This window comes from Salminus brasiliensis, chromosome 1, assembly GCF_030463535.1.
Source record: "Salminus brasiliensis chromosome 1, fSalBra1.hap2, whole genome shotgun sequence".
In the NCBI taxonomy this organism is placed as follows: Eukaryota; Metazoa; Chordata; class Actinopteri; order Characiformes; family Bryconidae; genus Salminus; species Salminus brasiliensis.
In genome coordinates this window covers 92,418,170-92,439,832 of record NC_132878.1, presented here as the reverse complement: position 1 = coordinate 92,439,832, position 21,663 = coordinate 92,418,170, and the positions used below count along the sequence as shown (strand labels likewise).

At 41.3% G+C, this 21,663-nt stretch overlaps 1 protein-coding gene across 3 annotated transcripts in view; it reads left to right on the top strand.

The window, feature by feature from the left end:
• The window catches only part of csmd3a (CUB and Sushi multiple domains 3a), a 519,096-nt gene that overhangs the window by 188,990 nt on the left and 308,443 nt on the right, over positions 1 to 21,663 (top strand). For all 3 annotated transcript variants that reach the window (XM_072692429.1, XM_072692430.1, XM_072692428.1), the window contains exons 9-16: positions 930 to 1,054; positions 4,367 to 4,488; positions 10,751 to 10,854; positions 13,445 to 13,557; positions 14,377 to 14,559; positions 16,080 to 16,406; positions 17,336 to 17,530; positions 19,516 to 19,654. In XM_072692429.1, the coding sequence (XP_072548530.1) occupies positions 930 to 1,054; positions 4,367 to 4,488; positions 10,751 to 10,854; positions 13,445 to 13,557; positions 14,377 to 14,559; positions 16,080 to 16,406; positions 17,336 to 17,530; positions 19,516 to 19,654 (1,308 nt within the window). The remainder of the gene's footprint in view (positions 1 to 929; positions 1,055 to 4,366; positions 4,489 to 10,750; positions 10,855 to 13,444; positions 13,558 to 14,376; positions 14,560 to 16,079; positions 16,407 to 17,335; positions 17,531 to 19,515; positions 19,655 to 21,663) is intronic.

Here is a 21,663-nt window from a genome sequence, read left to right as displayed (position 1 = left end):
CATTTCATTTATTTTCCTCATTAAGTCTATTCTGTCCAATGTATTATGAATTTTCATAAGAACTGCATGATACCACTTTAACCCTTTGAATCGTAGGTTTTTTTATTTAGCTGTTAATCCTTATGTAGAAACAATGGTGAATCATATAGTAACAGTTTGATATTGTGGAGTCCCACAGGGTTCTATTTTAGGGAGTATGAAACCGATGTTAATTATGACATATATATATACATATCTTTTAAACATTTAAACTACTCTTAGCATTGGTTAGATAGTTATCATAAAAAGTATCTAGAAATTATTGTAGCTAGCTATAGTATTTTTACCGCTATTAGTGCTAAAATAAACTTTTTCTTGGTATAAAAAAACTGTTCTAACATTTCAGGCTTATAAAAATATACAGTATACGTTCATAAAGAAATACTCTTTGTTTAAAGAGTAATAAATATATGTTACATATTGTACAAAAGATGGATTGGCAGTGATAATGTAACATATTGCTTTATGTGTAGTTTCTTTAAAAAAAGCACTAGCATTAGCTAGAAAACTCTTAAAAAGCTAGCCTAGTTAGCTCGAGTAGCCTTAAATGGATATCTGTAAGCATTTAAAAAGGCACTGTGCTTTTAAGCATGTTATAAAATATTTGGTGCCAATTTATTCTTGGTGTTGTCAATGTAGATGTCTAAATATTAGCAGTGTAGATTCATAAAAAGGCTGGGTTCAAATGCTCTCTGCAAAAACCCATGGCAAACCACAAACATTAAAAATGTCGGACCAAATGAATAGATTATACTCAGTCAAGACTAATCAATGAATGACAATCTGATTTACTTGCCAGATGAGTGCTGCGTTAGCATGCCAGAAAAAAAGAAGGGGTCAGTGACTGATTGTACGTCCTGTTGTTTCCCTCTCTTTTTGAACTATTGAAGCATTGGAGCCACGGTCGGATTCACCTGCGACGGAGACCACGTCCTGCAGGGCTCCAAAAGCATCACCTGCCAGAGAGTGGCCGAAGTGTTCGCAGCCTGGAGTGACCACAGGCCTGTTTGTAAAGGTGAGGCAGTCAGTATAAGTGCACTTTCAGTATAAGCTAATGCTTCAGATCTGCCCAGCGTTGTACTCTAATGTACTTTAATCCAAAGTAATCAACTGGATTGATACAGAGTGGATATTGCCAGCCTGCTGGGTTGTGGGGAATGATCCATGTTTGCTTTATTGGCTTAAAACTCTGCGATTTCTGGGAAGTCTGGCTGGCGTGTTGCGTTTGTTGTTTGATCAGAGTGGCAGCAAGGCTTCAGAACAGTGAGACATCTCTGCAAATCTCAGCAAGGTTTCACCACATGCAGTAATACAAGTCTTAATTTCTAGGCTGCAGGATCAACACGGCAACGGGAGCAAATACACTCTGAAAGTAAATATGTGGAAAGAGCACAGTGAGTTATTTTTGCAGTGAAATAAATGCTCACATGCTCTGCCAAACTCTCATACAATTAAGGGTGAGCCATTTGGCCTTATAAAATAAAGGTCATCTTTTTAATGGGTCAGGTTCTAAGAATAACACCATTAAAGTTAACAAAAGTCACTATTTTAACCTGAATTCTTTCAAATGTTTAAAAGTGAAGACAAGAGTAATGTATTTTCATCCAGAAAACATTTTGGAATGGCGTTGTACCACATTGACACTAGCTCTACCATATTTTCTTGAGATTATATTATGTAACATCTGGTAACTTTGTCTAAATACATTCTGTAACATTGGGTGAATTCCATAACTAATGTTAGCAACATTAAAAGGCATTGGTAACGTTAGCTAAGTCATATTTAGAATATTACCAATATAACTGTATTCACTGTAGCTTTGTGTAACATTAAGTAACACTGATTAAATAACTAATGTTAGCAACACTAGGTAACATTAGCTAGTTAATTTTGCCAGTTTTACCAAATGTTACATTCACATGTACCACCATTTACATAGTGTTAGCAACATTAGATAACATAGATTACGTAGATACTGTTTCCAATGTTACCAGCATTACCAAATGTTAACATGTGTTGCTTAAGGTAACACTGGTACCACTGCATAGCTAATGTTACCCATATTAGGTAACATTGGTAACACTAGCTAGTTATTATTATGAATAATACCTAATGTTACTTTATATAAGGTTAATTTACTTTAAGAGTCTATAAGCTCCAATTTGCACTACTGTTTATATTTGCACTGACCAAACCCAGATTTGTAATCTGCTGCATATGTCACTTTAGGTTTTTATGTAATTTCAGGGAGCTCTGTACATATACTTAGTTTACACACTTTATAAGTACGTTGTTGCAAATGGCACTTTACTTTTGACGCCAATGTCAGGGACCTAAATTTGGGTCTGAGAGTCACGCAGTTTAAATCCTGTAAATGTCCTGAATGTTGCTCTAACAAAAGCAGGATAAACTATTTAACGCCCTTGAATTCAGAAGAAACAGTGCATGAGAAGGTGTCCCAATACATCTGTCCATATAGTGTATATGTAAATGTGATGCTTTTTATAACTTAACAAAGTTAATGAATTCTGGACTGAATGTTTTGTTGTTTTACGTTTTGAAACTTGTGAAAACATCATGTGAAAAATGTAAAAATGAAACAGTTATGCATAAGAATGTAAGGATTTGGAAGTGAAGCTTAGTTGATGTTACCCAAAAGCTCTGTGGGAAAGAGTTTTTCAAAAGGAAGTTAGCACTGCTGTTTAATGCAAAAATATAATCATACAGTCCAAATAGTAAAATTTAGTCAGAGACTCTGTAAATACTGTGTATTTTTATCATTTAGTTCATTATTAGTTTGTTACATTTCTAATAAAAGTCTTATGTTTGGCTCTGAATGTGTTAAAATATTAATAACACCAATAATGGTGCTAAATGTGCATAAGTTGAACATGAAAGTTATTATTTTAAATTTAGTAAACTTAATGTGGAATTCCCTTTTATTTTTCAAAGATTTCTGGATGATCTAGATTTTGTCATTCAGATTTTGGGGAGAAATAGATCATTGTAGAGCAACTTGCTGACTTGGCTTCCTTTACAGTGGTGGTGGAAGAAACCAGGGGTCCTGATGACCATTTTATGTTGATGATGGGAAAAATAGTGGACAACCTGGCACAAGGACGTGTTCTTTGGGGAATATTTTGCCTCACAATGCCGTGCATGTGTTCCTCCAACATCAACTGATTTTAGGTCAGGATGTTTGCAAAACTAATGTAACACAGTGTCTCAGGCATCAGACAGTGTATTTACCAGTCAGCTAGTTAATATTACCAATGTTACCCAATGTTACATTATGTAATATAACGTATTGCAGGTAACATCACATAGCTAGTGTTACCAGCATTAGGTAACATTTGTTACATTAGCTTGGTACCAGCATTACCATTTGTGTCACTTTAGGTAACACTACTGTAGTAGCACTGCATAGCTAATGTTACCAACGTTAGGTTAGTTAGCTACTATTACAAATGTTGCCTAATGTTACATTATAAGTTGATCTTTCTGACTTTGTTTATATATAAACCATTTTTGCAGACTTGCACTGTAACAGCTGTGCGATAGTGTTGTGAATAGTCCCTAATATTATGGGGATTATTATTATTTTTCAAATGGTAAATGGTTATGAATATACTGTCTGTTGCCTGAAACACTGTTCAACATTAGTTTTGCAAATATTCTCATCCATTGATGGTGGAGGGGCATATGCAGGGCGTTGTGGGGCAAAATAGTCCCCAATATTCCTATGTATTGATGCCATTTTTCCTGGACGTTCCTATCCACAGCGACTTGCATCAGGTTACACTGGTAGAAGAATGGTGTTAGGAGTCTTGCCCAATGAGGCCTTGCCCAGCTGGGGATTTGAGCCCTAGTGTGCCACTGGAAGGGTGCTGTTGCCCACTGTATTTTATGCAATAGCTTTCTGTGAGGGAGCTCTTCAGTTTCCATTCACTGCCACTGTGACCAATTCTGACTTTCACACCCAACCACTCTGAAGGACCTTGTTTCCAATATAACCCATTTAATTATACAGGAAAGTTAAGAAATCAGTGGACTTCCGCTCTAACAGCTGAGACATGATTAGCTGTGGGATAGTGTTGTGAATCAAGCCTTATTATGTCACTCTATTAGTGTGTGTTCAAGTGGATTCCCTCCATTGGTTGTGCAGGCAGACTGTGCCGTACCCTGTATGCATAATGACTGGAATGAAGAGTAATCGCTCAATAAACGCTCAATGTAATAAGCTCTTCCAATCACAAACCTTTAATTATACGTCCGGCCCGCAATCCATAGCGCTGCCTCATCTGTGTCCATCTGTGGTGTTTTCCAGTGAAAACGTGCGGATCCAACCTCTACGGCCCATCTGGCACTTTGACTTCTCCTAATTTCCCCATCCAATACGAGAGCAACTCGCACTGCGTGTGGATCATCACGGCCAGTAACCCCAATAAGGTAGAGTACACTGGTATCCGTATTCTCCTCACGCACAGTACACACACGCACACACACATAGGCACACATAGACACTTTGGCTCTGCATTGATATATGATGTGCCAACCATGTGGGCAATTATGCTTATACCCATAAACCTAATTGGTTCCTTGTCTCATGTGCATGCACACTGCATTGATAATAGGGGTGTGTTATATAGTGGAAGAAGTTCGCTGGTCATTTTATCCGGCACTTTCTTGACTTAGAGAGATTGATGATGCTACAGCCCTTTTTTGGAAGACAGGCGGATTTTAATGGGCCGAACTTAGCGTAAGCCCGCGGCTCACTAGCACAGTTTATGGTGATCCGTTATACTCTGCTGAGGTAGCTCTGTGCACTGTCTGAGCAGAATACATTCTGCTGTACGTTACAGGAAAATGCTGCTACTGAGAATTAGAGATGGAGTCGGCTCCCATATAATCTGCAAAACAGAGAGTTCTGGTTCTAAATAATAAAATGACCACAGACATCAGTGGAATTTAGTATTGGAGGGGCTCTTAGCTAATCCGTACATGGTTTTAGCAATAGACTCCTGCATTAATGAACTGTTCAGGGTCAAATAAAGAACAGTGTTCAACATTTAGAGGTTTTTTTTTTTACCCTTCTTTGTTTCCACTGTTGGTTTTAAGGCTGGAAGTTATTCATATCAAGAGAGGCTTTAGACTAGGAGTGTAAGAAAATATCAGTATATCAGACTATTATGTTTGTAGTACTGTATCAGTTTGTGGATTGGTGTCAGACAGTGGTTCATTTTGTGGTGTGTTGAAACCCCGACCACTAGATGGCAGTGTTGTACTCTGATCTCACCGGTTTTATTGCATAATTATTACTTGGGTGTCTTTAACACTATGACAGCTTTCATAAAAATGTGACCTAAAAATCTTGCACTTACTGGAAGCTTTATCAGAAACTCCAGAAAAGGTGGAGCTTCAAGGGAGGAGTTTCTGATAAACCTTCCAGTAAGTGCAAGATTTTTAGGTCACATTTTTATGAAAGCTGTCATAGTGTTAAAGACACCCAAGTAATAATTATGCAATAAAACCGGTGAGATCAGAGTACAACACAGCAAGGCTTATTACACACCAAGGCATATTATTCGGTAGCTACAAACCAGTTGGGCTTTGTTTTGGGAACTGAAGTTTGTAATAACACCTTTGGGCCACTAGAGGGCCATAAGCTGTTTAAGGGGTTAAGGGGCCGATATTATATAGCAGGGCATTAATATAGCAGGTTAATATTACAGCCGAGTCCTGCTGTGACTTGTGATATTGGGGACATGTAATACTTCTGCTTCATGCTTTCATCTCTGGGGGATTAAATTGTTATATTAACTCCCTAAAAAATGACATAACCCCCCAGCCTATAGCTCTATAGTCAGAGTTGACGAAACAGTAAAACGCGACTGAGACGTCAGGAGACAGTCAGTGTTGTTGACGCTGGAGAGCAAGGACACAACAAGGACACTATCCTGTACGACACTGTTACAGTGTTAAAACTATGCTGTTGGAAACAGAGCTCGGCATTTTTTTCTCACCAGCCCTCTGCTTCATTCTGAGGTAAAATAACAGGGTGGTAAACAGACTTGTTAAACGGTTAATCTGAGGATTTTTTGCCTCAACCAAAGTTGCATAATTACTATTTATACATTAAACAAGGACGTAAATACTCAATAAATAGATAGATAGATAGATAGATAGATAGATAGTAAGATGGACAGACAGACAGACAGACAGATAGATAGACAGACAGACAGGCCAACAGACAGGCCGATAGATAGATAAATAGACAGGCTGATAGACGGACGGACAGACAGACAGACAGGCAGACAGACAGGCCGACAGACAGATAGGCCGATAGATAGATAGATAGATAGATAGACAGACAGATAAGTAGACAGACAGACAAGCCAACAGACAGGCCGATAGATAGATAAATAGACAGACAGACAGACAGGCCGATAGATAGATAGATAGATAGATAGATAGATAGATAGATAGATGGACGGATAGACAGACAGGCAGACAGATAGATAGATAGAAAGATGGACAGACAGACAGACAGACAGACAGATAGATAGACAGACAGACAGGCCAACAGACAGGCCGATAGATAGATAAATAGACAGGCTGATAGACGGACGGACAGACAGACAGACAGGCAGACAGTCAGGCCGACAGACAGATAGGCCGATAGATAGATAGATAGATAGATAGATAGATAGATAGATAGATCTAGACGGACGGACGGACTGACCATAGTAAACCGTATTAAACTTTGGAACACTACAGTGTCGTCCAGATGGAAGAAGCACATGTTCTCTGTTGAAAACATGATTAGTATCAGAAATGATGTTTTCAGCCAGTCGCACTGTGTTGTTACTTTAAGAGGTCTTGTACAGGCCCTCTAAAGGCTGACCCACAATCTTTGATCAAGTGTTTCAATTCAGACTTTACAGATGTGGACAAGCAGCTGTACCACACAGCATTACAATACTGCAGAATGTGGTGTTTTCATGATAAGGTACATTTACATTTACGGCATTTAGCTGATGCTCTTATCCAGAGCGACTTACAGGGTTACTCGTATTACAGAGTGGTGGACCAATGTAGTGTTAGGAGTCTTGCCCAAGGACTCTTATTGGTGTAGCGCAGCATAGTCACCCAGACAGGGAATCGAACCCCAGTCTTCCATGTGGTGTGGTAACTCTGGCAGGTAGTGGTGTTCTCTGTTGCTCCACACCAACCACATCACAGGTAGCATCAATCATTACACCAAGATATTTATATCTGTTTAATTATTTCATTATTGATAATAGGGATGCACCAATACGATATTAGGATCGGATATCGGTCCTGGTATTAACAAAATTAGCTGGATAAGGTATCAGATAATTAGACTGATTCCTGAAACCGATCCTTACACTTCAAATTGATGGTGTGAGACTCCAGTAAATGTGCAAATAAATAAATGACAAATGATAGTTTAGTACATTTATATCTATGTGTTAATCTGTTATTTTATATAAAGTCATGTTTAAGTCAATCCTGATGCCTTAAGTCTCTCCCACATGGTGAGATATATGGGTTATTAATTCAGCAATGGTATGGGATTGGTATCGGGTATCGACCGATATGCAAAGTGTATGTATCGGTATTGATATCGGACCTGAAAAAGCCAAATCGGTGCATCCCAACTTGATAATGGTGGGGATAACAACTATTACACAATTTAAACACAATTTAGCCCAAAACATATAAATAAATGCCTTCTTGTGCATCTTACGCATGCCATTTCTTTTTGAATATATGTTATTATACAGCTAACGCAGACCCTCTCCTTTGTTTTTTTTATTTTTTTATTTTTGTGATTCAAAACCTGAACATTCATCACCAAAACCCATTTTAGACCCTGGAATTATGGACCTGCACGTCTGAGCTCCGATATTTGAGCTATTCTTCCCCAATTCTCTCCCTTCCTGCCATTAACCATTTGCAAATAGTGGAGCTGTATATTCAATTGCTGCTAAATCCATGCCCTCCTGGTGCTGCACAATGCAAATGGGCCCTAAAAGACACGGCATTATTGCCTCATTTATCTTAGCCAGATGGAATCGCAGAGTTTAAGTTTTATTGTGCCTCTCCCGCTCTCATAATAAGAAAGCCACGGGCAGCGCGACTGCATTATCGCATTGTTAGCGCTATGAAGTCGACTTAAAGCGCGTGAGTTTTGACACCAGATAAGCACACGTGTGGACGTGGGCTGCGTTTTCTGTGTTGTTGTAGCCAGGCATATGTGTGCATGTGAAAGGGGACAGGCTTATCCCAACGCATTCCACATTGTTTACACATAAATCCCACGTTTCAGGCCTCGTTCAGCCGCCGCTATCGGCAAGACAGCCTCTGAACACACTCCGGAGGGTGATTATGCAAATGGGACGACTCGCTAATGTACAAGTGGCATGTGATATCGGCTTAAACGTGGAACGAGTGGAACGCAGAACTCCGCGAGTTGCCTGAGAATCTGAGTGGGAGCAAGAGAAAGAGAGAGAGAGAAAGAGAGACAGGCCGAGAGAGAAAGGTTGTGTGAAGTTTGTGTTTATCCGACTCACGCTTCTATATTCCATAAATCATGCATGGCTGTAATCTGTTGAAGTTTCAGCTGTGCCGGCGCAGCCACGGGACGTCCGCCAGGCCACCGAGGCTGAGTGGAAGTGAAGGGTAATTTCCTGATAACATATGCTACAACAAATTACTGGCCCCTGTTATCTCATGAGCTCGCTGGGTTGTTGTTCTACGTGTATATTACTTTTTTTATTTGATGGCCACTGCAGACCATAGCTCGGAGTTGATTAAGACCAGGCAAGGAGACCCGAGGTGTTCAGAAGTCCGGATGACAAATCGTCAGTTTCGGTTTGTTACTCGTATCATGAACTGTAACTTTATATGCAAATAGAAATGGGTACATCTGAATAAGCTTCCCGGACAAAAGACGGCGGTAGTACCTTCAGGCTCCTGCAGAGGTTGAGGCGAGGATGCACGAGGATGATCAGGCTATAAATACCTGTGTGGTGTGCGATATCATTCAGAGATTGAGAAGAGGTGGGACAATGATGGCTAAATGATGTGATGGTAATGATTGGCTAAAAGGAGTGATTGTATTTGGGCGTGGCCAATAGTGTGGAAGATGTAGCTGAATCTGCAGGTGTATGGAAGCTTACGGTCATAGGGGTCTACCAGCAGTGGCCAAAGTCCCAGTCTACAGGAAATTCTCCTCATTCTCATCATTCTTGAGCTTAAGTATGCTAAGGCCTCTTCGGGCCACTCGGCTCCATAGGTTGATGTTCTGTAGTTCTTGTGGGGTGTTCTGTCAGATGTTGGTGGTGAAGGGTCTGCACTGACTTTTTAGAAGCAATTCCCGTCTGGAAGCGAAGCAATTTTCATTCACAAGCTGTGAAATACACCAGCCCTGTCTGTCAGTTTCATCTGTCTGCCACAATTCTCGGATCTCGAATTCTCGAATGTCCTGTAGACTGGGATTTCTGCCACTGCTGGTAGACCTGTATGACCGTACGCTTCCATACACCTGCAGGTTCAGCTATGTCCTTCACCATTCACACTCCGCACAAGGCTAAAAGCTAATGCTGAACTATGCCAGCTCTTACCATCCCTTCTCTTCATCATTCGCCACCTCGAAAACAAACTGGACTACCTCAGCTGAACCACACTGGAGCTAAACGCACTTCAGAAGGGAAAGCATCAGCTTTTCTGTTTCACCAGTAAGATGCGAGAAAGCCTTTCTGCCAGTCATTATTATAACATCTGCTTTACGCCCCATTTTCCACACGTTGAACGAGACATTCACTGCACTGTACCACCTCTTCTCAATCTAGGAATCACACACCCAACAGGTATTTATAGCCTGATCATCCTTTTGCAACGCCATCTGCAGGGGCCTGAGGTTACTACCACTTTAAACATGCAAGGTGACAAATTTTATGTCCAGGGAGCTAATTTAATCCACAGTATTAAACATATATCCCGCCTCTGGCATGAAATACTTAATATAAGCATTTTTATTCAGACATGGGAGCCATAGTCACAACAAAACGCGACAGGCTGGTATGTGACGGGGTGGTAAATTTTATTCTAAAATGCAATAATAGTGTAAAATGTTGTTAAAAAGGGTTTCTCTATGTATTTTGCATGGAAATCTGATTGGAAAATATTTTTGCTCTGTATGTTTTCTTAATAGAAGTTTCATTTGGGTTATTTTACAACTTAAACAAACTATTTATTACACTAAGGATTACTAATCAGTTACCACATGCTAAGCTGTGCAAACTGGCAGGAAGCATCAGTGGTTCTGAGGAGTTTCAGAGGTTTAGATCTATGGAAAATACTCCTCGGATGGTAAAGCACTCGAGGAAACCGTCTTCTCTATCACATCTCTGTCCCAACGTGATGATCATCACCTTCCAAACCATCCCCGCCAGGTTTCATGTCTATTTGCACTAATATCCCATTACGTTGCCCTATCACCCAGGCCTAAACTTACCGTCTGTCAGTGTAACATCAGAACATCCAAGGTCATCTTTTTAAAATTTCCATTGGTCTCTTCCTCATGAAATGGCCACAGAATATAAAGGGCAACTGGCACATTAAATTCACATAGTCTCTAATAAAAGAGTTCCAGAATATCTAATAAGACCATTTTCTTTCACAGGTCATCCAGATCAACTTTGAAGAGTTCGACCTGGAGCTCGGATACGACACCCTGACGATAGGGGATGGTGGAGAAGTTGGGGACTCCAGAACGATAATCCAAGTGTAAGCTCTTTGTAGTCTCCGCAAATATAATGTCAAAATGTAATGTACACATCAGAGAAGATTCAGAGCCACTTTGTCTTTAATAGAGAATTTTAGTTTAGGCTCATTATTAGCTGCTGGCGGCTCATCGTACAAAAGTAAACATCTGCTAAAATCCTGTCGTAATCCACACGGCTTCAAAAAACGAGCCTTACGTTGGAGAAAAGCCTTCAGTCTGAAGGACAGAACTGGAGTGCTACAGACAGTAAACACAGGCTCTGAATAAAGAGGCTAAGCAACTGGAAGCGCTTAGTTAGTCTGCAGTTTGTATAGCCTGCATGCTAGTTATCATAATAGCTGATCCAGCTGAAGATTTGCAAGGATTAAATGAGATGTGATCTGTAACTTACTAAAGCTAGCTGAGACTCCCCTAAATCACCTGACCGTCCTCACTGGGAGAGAGAGTGTTCAGTGTGATGCTCGCTCTGCCATTTAACAATCATCTTTTTGCTAAGGTGCTTTCTGGAAATCTAGGTGAGATTAGCTATCCTGCAAGCTGAAGCTAGCGTTACTGTAGCAAAATCGTGAGGCAACGTCAAACACGAGATGTGGGAACGAAATATGTTTTTTTATTTATTTATTTTTAACCACATTAAGTTTTTTGGAAGTCAATTAAGTATGAGTTCATGTTGAGTCTCAAGTCTCTCCAGCTGGCACTCCATCCAACCCCATTGTTGAAAAGACTTGGTTTCCGATATTCAAGGTTTTTTTATTTGGATAAAAATATAAAATAAATAAAATAAATAAATATAAAAAAATATTTTAAATGACTATAGAACGAGAGGGATCAAATGATTTGTCCAACAATAAACATTTAGGCTGATGAATTACGCTTTTACTGCTTCAAACTTGGATAGTGGATTATTATGTGGATTATTATGCTGCTCCCTTGTTTGATTTTGCTGCCTTAAAAAAAATGACTTTCCCCGTGGGATAAATAAAGTGATCTATCTATCTATCTATCTATCTATCTATCTATCTATCTGTCTGTCTATCTATCTATCTATCTACCTAGTGTGCCCCCTAGTGGTAGAAAATTCCGTGGAAAATGGCTACTCTTTTAGGGCACTATTGAGAACGTACGTTTTTTGGATTTTTTTTTTTGTTTGTTTGTTTTTTTTGGATGTCCGAATCATAAAGTGGAATTCAAATGTAATTTTGAGGCGCCACAATCTCCCATGATGCACTCGTACTTTCTACTGAACAGTGTGTCTCACTATATTCTATTCAATTCAGTTCAGTTCAATTTTATTATCATTATACTAATACAGGCTTGTACAGTCGAACAAAACATGAATATTAATATAAGAGCAGAAATTGGACGGACCTTACCCAAACAATGAATGCTTCAACTTTTAATAAGTTCAATAACAGCTATTACAGCAGGAAGTCGTGCTTTTTTTTTGGATTTTGGTCTCAAGCTGATCTTGTGGGAAAATCTGTGGAAAAAACTTTTTTTTGAAGCCGCTAAAATTGAAGCCGCTGAGCACTGCTACGTGACACTTAAATAGACCAGAATGTAAAATATAATGGTATGTTGATGCTGTAAACTTTTAAAGCCTGAACCAAAAAATCATAAAATTGACCTTCTGACCATTAAATAAAAACAAAAATACTACTAATAAATTACTAAATTAACACTTTGCATCTGTGACTTTTAATTTGTATCATATCTGATACATCAAGAATTTGTTCCTCAGAAATCTATATGTATTTTTCTGGTGCATGCAGTGCACGGATAATCCCTTAGGGGCCAGAAAAGCTGTATCCACTTTTATTTGACTGTTTATTTAATTTGCACTATATTGTTGATGATATTTATATATTATTTCATAATTATTTAGGCTAATTATTAAACAATTACACTAATGTTGTAGAGCATTAAAGCCAAGCATGATAAACTTGGCTTCAAAGGGTTAAATGATCATCTTGATCACACCAGCTCTGTCCTGTTTCTGTCCCTCTAACAGCAAATGAAAAGTTAAGCCTTTGTGGAGTAGGCAGTGCTTTTCCCACGAATGCGTAACCTCCCTTCTGTTTGCAGCGCCGCTCTTACATTCGCTCGGGAGGGATATTCTGACTGTCATTGCAATCATCGGAACAAAAGCAGCAGATCCGAGCGAGCTGCCAAGCTCCAAATCCACGCGCACAACAGCCTCTCCGCGAGGGAGCCCACGTTTCCCACCCCCCCCACACACACACAGCCCCTCCAGCACCTATCCCACAATGCCGCTTGCGCGCCTCAGCGCCCGTTTCTTGAAAAGACACACTTTAACACACTCTGGCGCTCTGCCAAGCCAGAATCCTTTTAGTGCTAGCTCGACATCCCTCAAGGACGAGCGGCCGTCTGCTGCCAAAGCAGCTATACATAAAGTGTGCCTAAAATAATTGACTACTTCTAACCGTCCAATTAATGCCAGTGTGAAAGTGGCCGCTGTCTCGGCCCCTGCCGCTGCCGCCGCCTCCAAGTAACGATTTCTGCCTCGCTCTTAGAGTCCGAGAACGTTCTGAGGTGAAACTTGTGTATCTGTCTGTCACTGTCTGATCACAGATTGACGGGCAGCTTCGTCCCTGACCTTATCGTCAGCATGACACACCAGATGTGGCTGCACCTGCAGTCGGACGAGAGCGTGGGCTCCATCGGCTTCAAGATCAACTATAAAGGTGCGTTCTGTGGCGTGCGAAAATGAAGCATGGGGCCCAACTGAGATCACTCGCTCCCTTGTCCAAATGTTTGTGGACACCCCTTCTAATGAATGCATTCAGCTACTTGAAGTTGCACCCATTGCTCACACACAGATGTGCAAATGCTCACACACACACAACTTGCCTAGTCACAATAGCTTGTCTAGTACTGCCAATAGAATAGGACTCTCTGGAGCAGGTAAATATCATGAACCTAGTGCCAGGCATGGGCTATAGAGGGCCGTATGTATTAAGCTGTCCAGCATTGAGCTGTGGAGCAGTGGAGGAACTGTGTTCTCTGGAATGATGGATGGTGCTCTAGCCAGTACTCCATCCAGTACAAAAATCAGGCCGTACCTGGCTCTTAAAGGAAATGGCAGGTGACACGCTGATTGGTTTATTGCACGTTAAGCCCAAAACACACCCATGATTAATTAGGAGACCTAGTACATGGATTTGTGCACTTCGGGACACACAAGCCATACTTTTCCCATCGTTACGATAGGAAAGACACACTGACCCGCCCTAAATCAAGGGCCCTAAATGTCTTTGTTTACACCCTAAACCTTTCATGATGCAGATCTGCTTGTAGGGGTTGAAATACAGACCCGATTTAATAGACGGCAGCCAACAACCTGAGGTGTGTACTCGGTCTAGTTTAGCCTGCTTTAACCTAGAAACACTTCTATAGTGAGATGAGTCCTTCCTCAGCACACTGCCCACATAATGTTGACTCAAACAGCGCTAACTCTTGCTTTCCCCCCCTCTTCTTCCTCCTTTCACTTCTTCTTCAAACAGAAATAGACAAGGAGAGTTGTGGGGATCCTGGCATTCCTCTCTACGGCTTCCGCGAGGGCGGAGGTTTCTCCAACGGGGACGTGCTGCGCTTCGAGTGCCAGTTCGGCTTTGAGCTCATCGGAGAGAGAATGATTTCCTGTCAGAACAACAACCAATGGTCGGCTAACATCCCTATCTGTATATGTGAGTGTTAGCATCCGCCCGCTAGATATTAAAGCACTTGATGGGCGTCAAGGACGGCCAAATTGAATTGCATTGCTTTGGAGAGCTCCGCAGTGCTGCGCAGTATCAACAATGGAAGCGTTTCAGAGAAGGGGGCGAACACCGGCGAGTTAGATTCATTACCCCATAGCGCCTGACAGGTTAGCACACTAAGCTTTAATAGCAAAGTGGCGATGAGTCACGAAAACCACGGGATGAGGTTTCTCCTGACTGTATAGGCTGCGGCGAGATTATGCCGAGCGAGTTGGCTAATTGAAAGCTTGTTTTTCTATGGGTAAACAAGACAATTACCGCACAGCTAAATCCGGCTGTCAGACTCCAGGGTACGGCAGAAGACTAGCAGGAGATAAAGGAGGCCGTCCTTTGGGAGTTGGGTTATAGCGGGATGCGGTAGGACTCAACCCAGCAGCACTCAGCATTTTTGGGTTTTTTTTTTTGGAGCTTTTCCCCCCTTCTCACAGCGCAACACTTATAAATAACAGTGTTTTGACTAAATAAGCAATGACAGTGCAATACAAAATGTATCACTCCCGAACAGGGTGACGTTAAGAGCAGGAAAAGCAGCCCAAACGAGACGCAGTAGGAATACAGGTTCCAGATTTGATCCCTCATCAGGAATATTGCACTTTTTTAAACCATTTAGCTAACCCATAGAAGCCGTAGTTATCTCAGATGATGAAAAGGCATGTTGTATGGAGGCTAATTTAAGCAATGTTACATTAAAAAATTTCCTTCAGGATCATTCTGATGCTGCACTGACTGTAATCAGGAGAATGGCGTCTCTGTCGTTCCCAGTCCGGGCTGGAACGCTGCCTCTTTTACTTCAGATGTTGGTTCTGTTATCTCTCAGCTCGTCAACAAATGCATGTGTTCAAAGTGGAATTTGTATTTACAGCAGTCTAGTAAATATTATTCAAATTGATTTAACTGTAGGGGAGCTCATTGGCATCGTTGGACGTTAAAGTACTCCACAGTTTAATCCACAGACCAATCCACGGACCCTTCGTACTGAGACTAATGCTAACTAATGCTAATTCTCTAGAAGACTTTGACTTATACCCTGGTTAAATGAATGAGGTCAGCAAGGTTCTTGCTGTGTGGGGCTGAAGAGAGCTCACCTACTGGTTATTATCAGTGTCCACATAACAATTTGCATCAGCCAAGACTTAAAACTACTATAATATTAAAGGTTAAAGGTTGATTGTGTCAGGACGTCAATATAAGACTTGCGTTAAGACAGCTGTCCTGACCACCTTGACACTGCGACTCTAGCAAGACTCCCTTGAGTTTATTTTGACATTGGAAATCTGTCTGTGACAGTGAAATCACCCACTTGCTTTCTGTATGTCCACCCATTCAGCCTACAGCAGATTAGCTCCGCCCATTCCTTCCTCTGGTGTGTTTCAGCTCCAGCCAATTCCTCTTTCCGAACTGTATAAACATAAACGTACAGGCCTAACTCAGACCTTCCTCTCCTCCAGTTCCCTGTCTGTCCAACTTCACGGCCCCCGCCGGCACAGTCCTGTCCCCAGACTATCCGGAGGGCTATGGCAACAACCTGAACTGCATCTGGCTGATCATCGCGGAACCAGGCAGCCGCATTCACCTGGCCTTCAACGACTTCGACCTGGAGCCACCCTACGACTTCCTTACGGTGCGGGACGGGGAGCAGGCGGACGCCTCCATCCTGGGACGTTTCACTGGTGCAGAGGTGCCCTCGCACCTCACCAGCAACTCCAACGTCCTGCAGCTGGAGTTCCAGGCCGACCATTCCATGTCCGGCAGAGGTTTTAACATCTCCTATAGCAGTGAGTGGCAGCCTTCAAACTTCTTGCCACAGTAGGTTGGCTACCAGACTCGGCAGGCTACCAGTATTAGGCCCTAGAGCAAGGCCCTTAGCCCTCTTTACCCACCGCTCCGGGCACGTGTGCTCACTCTCTCTCTCCACTGCGTGTCCACTGTTTGCTTGGATTAAAGGATTAAAGGTGGAGGCCAAATTCCATCTGGGTCTAACACAAATAGTAAATAGGGTTGTCTTTGTCTGTTTGTATGTTAGCAGACCGTTAGCTGGAAGATCGCTGCTACAATAGGGGTTTTAGGAAAATCCACCTTGATTTAATTACATTCTGAACAGGCTAAGGTCTGTGTTGAATTACAGATGAATAAATAACAGTAATACTGTAGCCAGAACTGCTAACAGCTCCCCAATAGCTTCCATTGTTAGCTGCATTAACTTAGCCATGTTTTTCCTGTAAGCTGCAGATTTATGCAGGATTATTTTCAAGTATCCAGAAAGGTTACTGTTTGATAAATAAGGCCTGCTTGCCAAAGATCCTCTTGATGTGCAAAAAAGAAGGAAGGAAGGAGGCAAGGAAGGCCCACTCGAAAGTCTCTGTTAGCCTCAGCTAATGGCATTAGGCAAATGAGGATCGCTGGAGTGGTTAGCGAGCCATATGGAAGGCCTTATTTATTTGATGTGATCCTTAAGCCATTTATCCATCGGCATTAAACAACTTAATCCTATTTAGATCATTCCGTTTAGCGTGGCCGGGTAATCCTCAAACGTCCATATGAATGACAGTTGAAATGTTTCTGATGCTAACGCTAATCCTCTGATACATCCCGTAGCTTGTTATCGCATCATGCATCTCACTCTCTTGTACTGTTTATTTTTATTCATAATGATGTAACATCACTCATCAAATTCTTCTTCTTTTTTTTTTTGTCATTTCTTTAGCCTTCGGACACAACGAATGCCCGGACCCTGGCGTGCCGATAAACGCCAAGCGCTTCGGTAACAACTTCCAGCTGGGCAGCTCCATATCCGTGGTGTGCGAGGAGGGCTTCATAAAGACCCAAGGCTCGGACACCATCGTGTGCGAGCTGGCGGAGGGGGGCGTGATGTGGAGCGGTTTGATCCCCAAGTGTGAAGGTACGTTTAAGAAGCTCTATGTCGTTTAAATATTTCAGTCGAACAGTCGAATCTGGCACGTACTTCAGAATGGAGCCGAGCAGGAAAAAAAAAGTACAACAAAACTGCGGCGCTTTGAGGAGCTCTCTCCTAATTAGTCATCCTTGAAAAACTTGCAGGAAAAGAGTGGTGTAATTCCTTTGCTCATTAGAAGGCCTGTGTTCGCAGTAAATTGTCAGGCCGCTGGTAGACTGTGGTTGAAGCTACAGTAATTGGCAAAGTAGGTCTTACAGTGGGTGCCAAACTAGCGCCACCTGCAACACTGAGCCTTCCCTCACCCAAACTCCCGCTTCTGTCTTTTGTAATGAGTGGACAGGCCTAACACTGGGTAGCTGCTGATGCTCGCAGGCACATGCGCTCATACGCACACACACATTCACACACACACACACTTGTGTACACAAACACACACTCACACAACTTTGCTGTCTTTGTTCCAAGCTACATTTGGAGGTTTTTAATGCATTTTTAATGACAAAACCTCGAGTCATCCTGAACCTCGACAGCAACACTGATCACTCCCCCAAACCAGAGACTTCAAACTCACCTCTCTCTTTCTCTCTTTCTCGCTCTCTCTCTTTTATCTTTCTTCATTTTCTCTCTTTGTTCTCTCTTTTGTCTATCTATCTGTTGATGTGTCTGTCTGTCTGTCTTTCTGTCTATCTATCTATCTATCTATCTATCTATCTATCTATCTATCTGTTTGTCCATCTGTCTGTTTTTCTGTGTGTTTATTTATCTGTTGGTTTATCTATTTATCTGTCTGTCTGTTTCTCTGTCTGTCGGTCTGGTCTGTCTGTCTGTATCTATCTGTCTGTCTATTTATCAATCTGTCTGTCTGTCTATCTGTCACTCTATCTATCTATCTATCTATCTATCTATCTGTGTTTCTGTCTGTCTATCTATTGATATATCTATCTATCTATCTATCTGTTTGTCCATCTGTCTGTTTTTCTGTGTGTTTATTTATCTGTTGGTTTATCTATTTATCTGTCTGTCTGTTTCTCTGTCTGTCGGTCTGGTCTGTCTGTCTGTATCTATCTGTCTGTCTATTTATCAATCTGTCTGTCTGTCTATCTGTCACTCTATGTATCTATCTATCTATCTATCTATCTATCTATCTGTGTTTCTGTCTGTCTATCTATTGATATATCTATATATCTATCTATCTGTCTGCCTGTCTGTCAATTTGTCTGTCTGTCTGACTGTCTATCTGTCTATTTATCTTTCTGTTGGTTTATCTATCTATCTGTCTGTCTGTTTCTCTGTCTGTCTGTCGGTCTGGTCTGTCTGTCTGTATATGTCTGTCTGTCTATTTATCAATCTGTCTGTCTGTCTGTCTGTCTATCTGTCACTCTGTCTGTCTGTTTGTCTGTCTGTCTATCTATCTGTCTGTCTATCTATCTATCTATCTATCCATATATCTGTCTGTGTTTCTGTCTGTCTATCTATTGATATATCTATATATATCTATATCTCTGTCTGCCTGTCTGTCAATGTGTCTGTCTGTCTTTCTGTCTGACTGTCTATCTTTCTATTTATCTTTCTGTTGGTTTATCTATCTATCTGTCTGTCTGTTTCTCTGTCTGTCGGTCTGGTCTGTCTGTCTGTATCTGTCTGTCTGTATCTATCTATCTATCTATCTATCTATCTATCTATCTATCTATCTATCTATCTATCTATCTATCTATCTATCTATCTGTCTGTCTGTCTGTCTGTCTATCTATCTATCTATCTATCTATCTATCTATCTATCTATCTGTCTGTCTATCTATCTATCTATCTATCTATCTGTCTATCTATCTATCTATCCATGTGTATTTCTGTGTGTTTATTTATCTTCTTGCTTCCTTTCTTCCTTTCTTTTACTGTCTGTTCCCCCTTCTCCCTCTTTCTCCCTCCCTCTCTCCCCTTTTCTCCTCTCTGTCTCTTTCTCTCTCTCTCAGCTCCGTGTGGGGGTCACTTTACAGCCCCTGTTGGTGTGATCCTGTCCCCTGGGTGGCCGGGCTACTATAAAGACTCTCTGAGCTGTGAGTGGGTGATCGAGGCCGAGCCTGGACGCTCCATCAAAATCAGCTTTGACAGGTGAGTCTGAGTGCAGCTGCAGCCTCAGTTACACCACAGCCGTGTGTTTGTCTGGAGGTATTAGACCCTGGCTGGATATCAGGGTCAGCAATGAGAGCAAATTGAAGCTGATTCATTATTTACAGTCAGACGTGTTGGCCTCAGCCTCAGAGAGGAGCTGCTGTAGCTGACCATGCCTGTGAGGTCTCTACAGATAAAACGCTGCTTTGTGAAGATGCCTAAAAAGCTCTGTCCATCTGAAAGCTCTCCAAATTGATTAGATTGATGAATTTTGGAGGGTGTATGTATGTATGAATTAAACTTCACTACACATTTTAATGTTTATTCTGCACATTTCTTAATTTCTGTTCTGTACATAGTTTCTAGACCTCATTGGTTGTTGGTGGATTTCAGAGTCGCTGACCAGAATAAATTGGCAGATTAAGTAGATTGAGTTCAGTGAAAAACTGCACGTTTGATATAAAGGAATCTGTTTCTCTCCCAAACTTTCACTCCCAACCATCACCTCAGACCAAAGTCTGTAGACTAGACCCAAACTTTAGTCTGAGTGACAATCAGGGGTAACATCAGGCTAAAGTCAGGGCAAATTGCCATTGAGCACAATTGTAATTGGGTCTAAAACGGTGGGCTCAAATATGGAAGCAGAAATGTAAAGTGCATCAGGGCTAAAATCAGAGCTAAATCAAAGCTTGGTCAGAGTTAAATCTGGGCAATGTCAGGACTCCAGTGGAGTTAAAATCTGGGCTAAATCTGGGCAAAAGTGAGGAGCTGTGGAGGTGAAATCCAAGCAAACATCTGGGATAAATTGGGGCTAAATTGGGTTCAAAAGCTGGGTAGAAATCAGGATCTGGGTTAAAAACGTGTATCTGGGCAACGAACAGGTCTAGATCAGATTTGAGAATACATCTGGGGGACAGTTGTGACGACATCAGAGCAAAACACAGAGATAAATCCGGGCAAAGCTCAGGACTATTATCAGAAGGGCTACGTCTTGGCAAAATTGTATCATAGCACAACTGGACTACATCACAGCAACATTCAGGGCCAAATCTGTTTAAAAATCAGGATTATATCAGAGAAGAAATCAGGGCAATAATCAGGATTATATCAGAGAAGGAATCAGGGCTAAATCGGGGCAATAATCAGGATTATATCAGAGAAGGAATCAGGGCTAAATCGGGGCAATAATCAGGATTATATCAGAGAAGAAATCGGGGCTAAATCAGGGCAATAATTAGGATTATATCAGAGAAGAAATCGGGGCTAAATCAGGGCAATAATCAGGATTATATCAGAGAAGGAATCAGGGCTAAATCAGGGCAATAATCAGGATTATATCAGAGAAGAAATCGGGGCTAAATCAGGGCAATAATTAGGATTATATCAGAGAAGAAATTAAGACTACATCTGGGTGACAACTGTGACAACATCAGAGCAAAACACAGAGATAAATCCGGGCAGAACTCAGGACTATTATCAGATCAGAAATAAGGGTGACGTGTTGGCAAAAATGTGGACTGTATCATAGCAAAAACTAAACTACATCACAGCAATAATCAGGGCTAAATCTGGGCGGAAATCGTGGCTATATCAGAGCAAAAATCTGGGTTACATCTGGGATAAAAAATTCAGGACTAAATAATAGGTCTGAATCTCAGCAAAGGTGGGCCTGTATCCCAGCAAAAATCAGGTCTGAATCTCGGCAAAAACCTGTTCTTTATCAGAGCAAAAAGGGCTAAATCTGGGCAACACTCGGGACTCCAATGGGCTACATTTATGGGCTAAATTAAAGCTGAAATCCTGGCAAACATCAAGTCTGAATCTGGGCTAAAATTGAGACTGAAATCCATCCAAAAATCAGCACTATATTTATGCAAAACTCTGATTTTGATGATTTTACAGCTATGAACAATGACTGCTTATTCAAAACTGTATTTATTTACAGGGTATTCATTTTATTCACACATCCAGTTAATTATATAATCCATCACAAATTAATGTTAATTAAC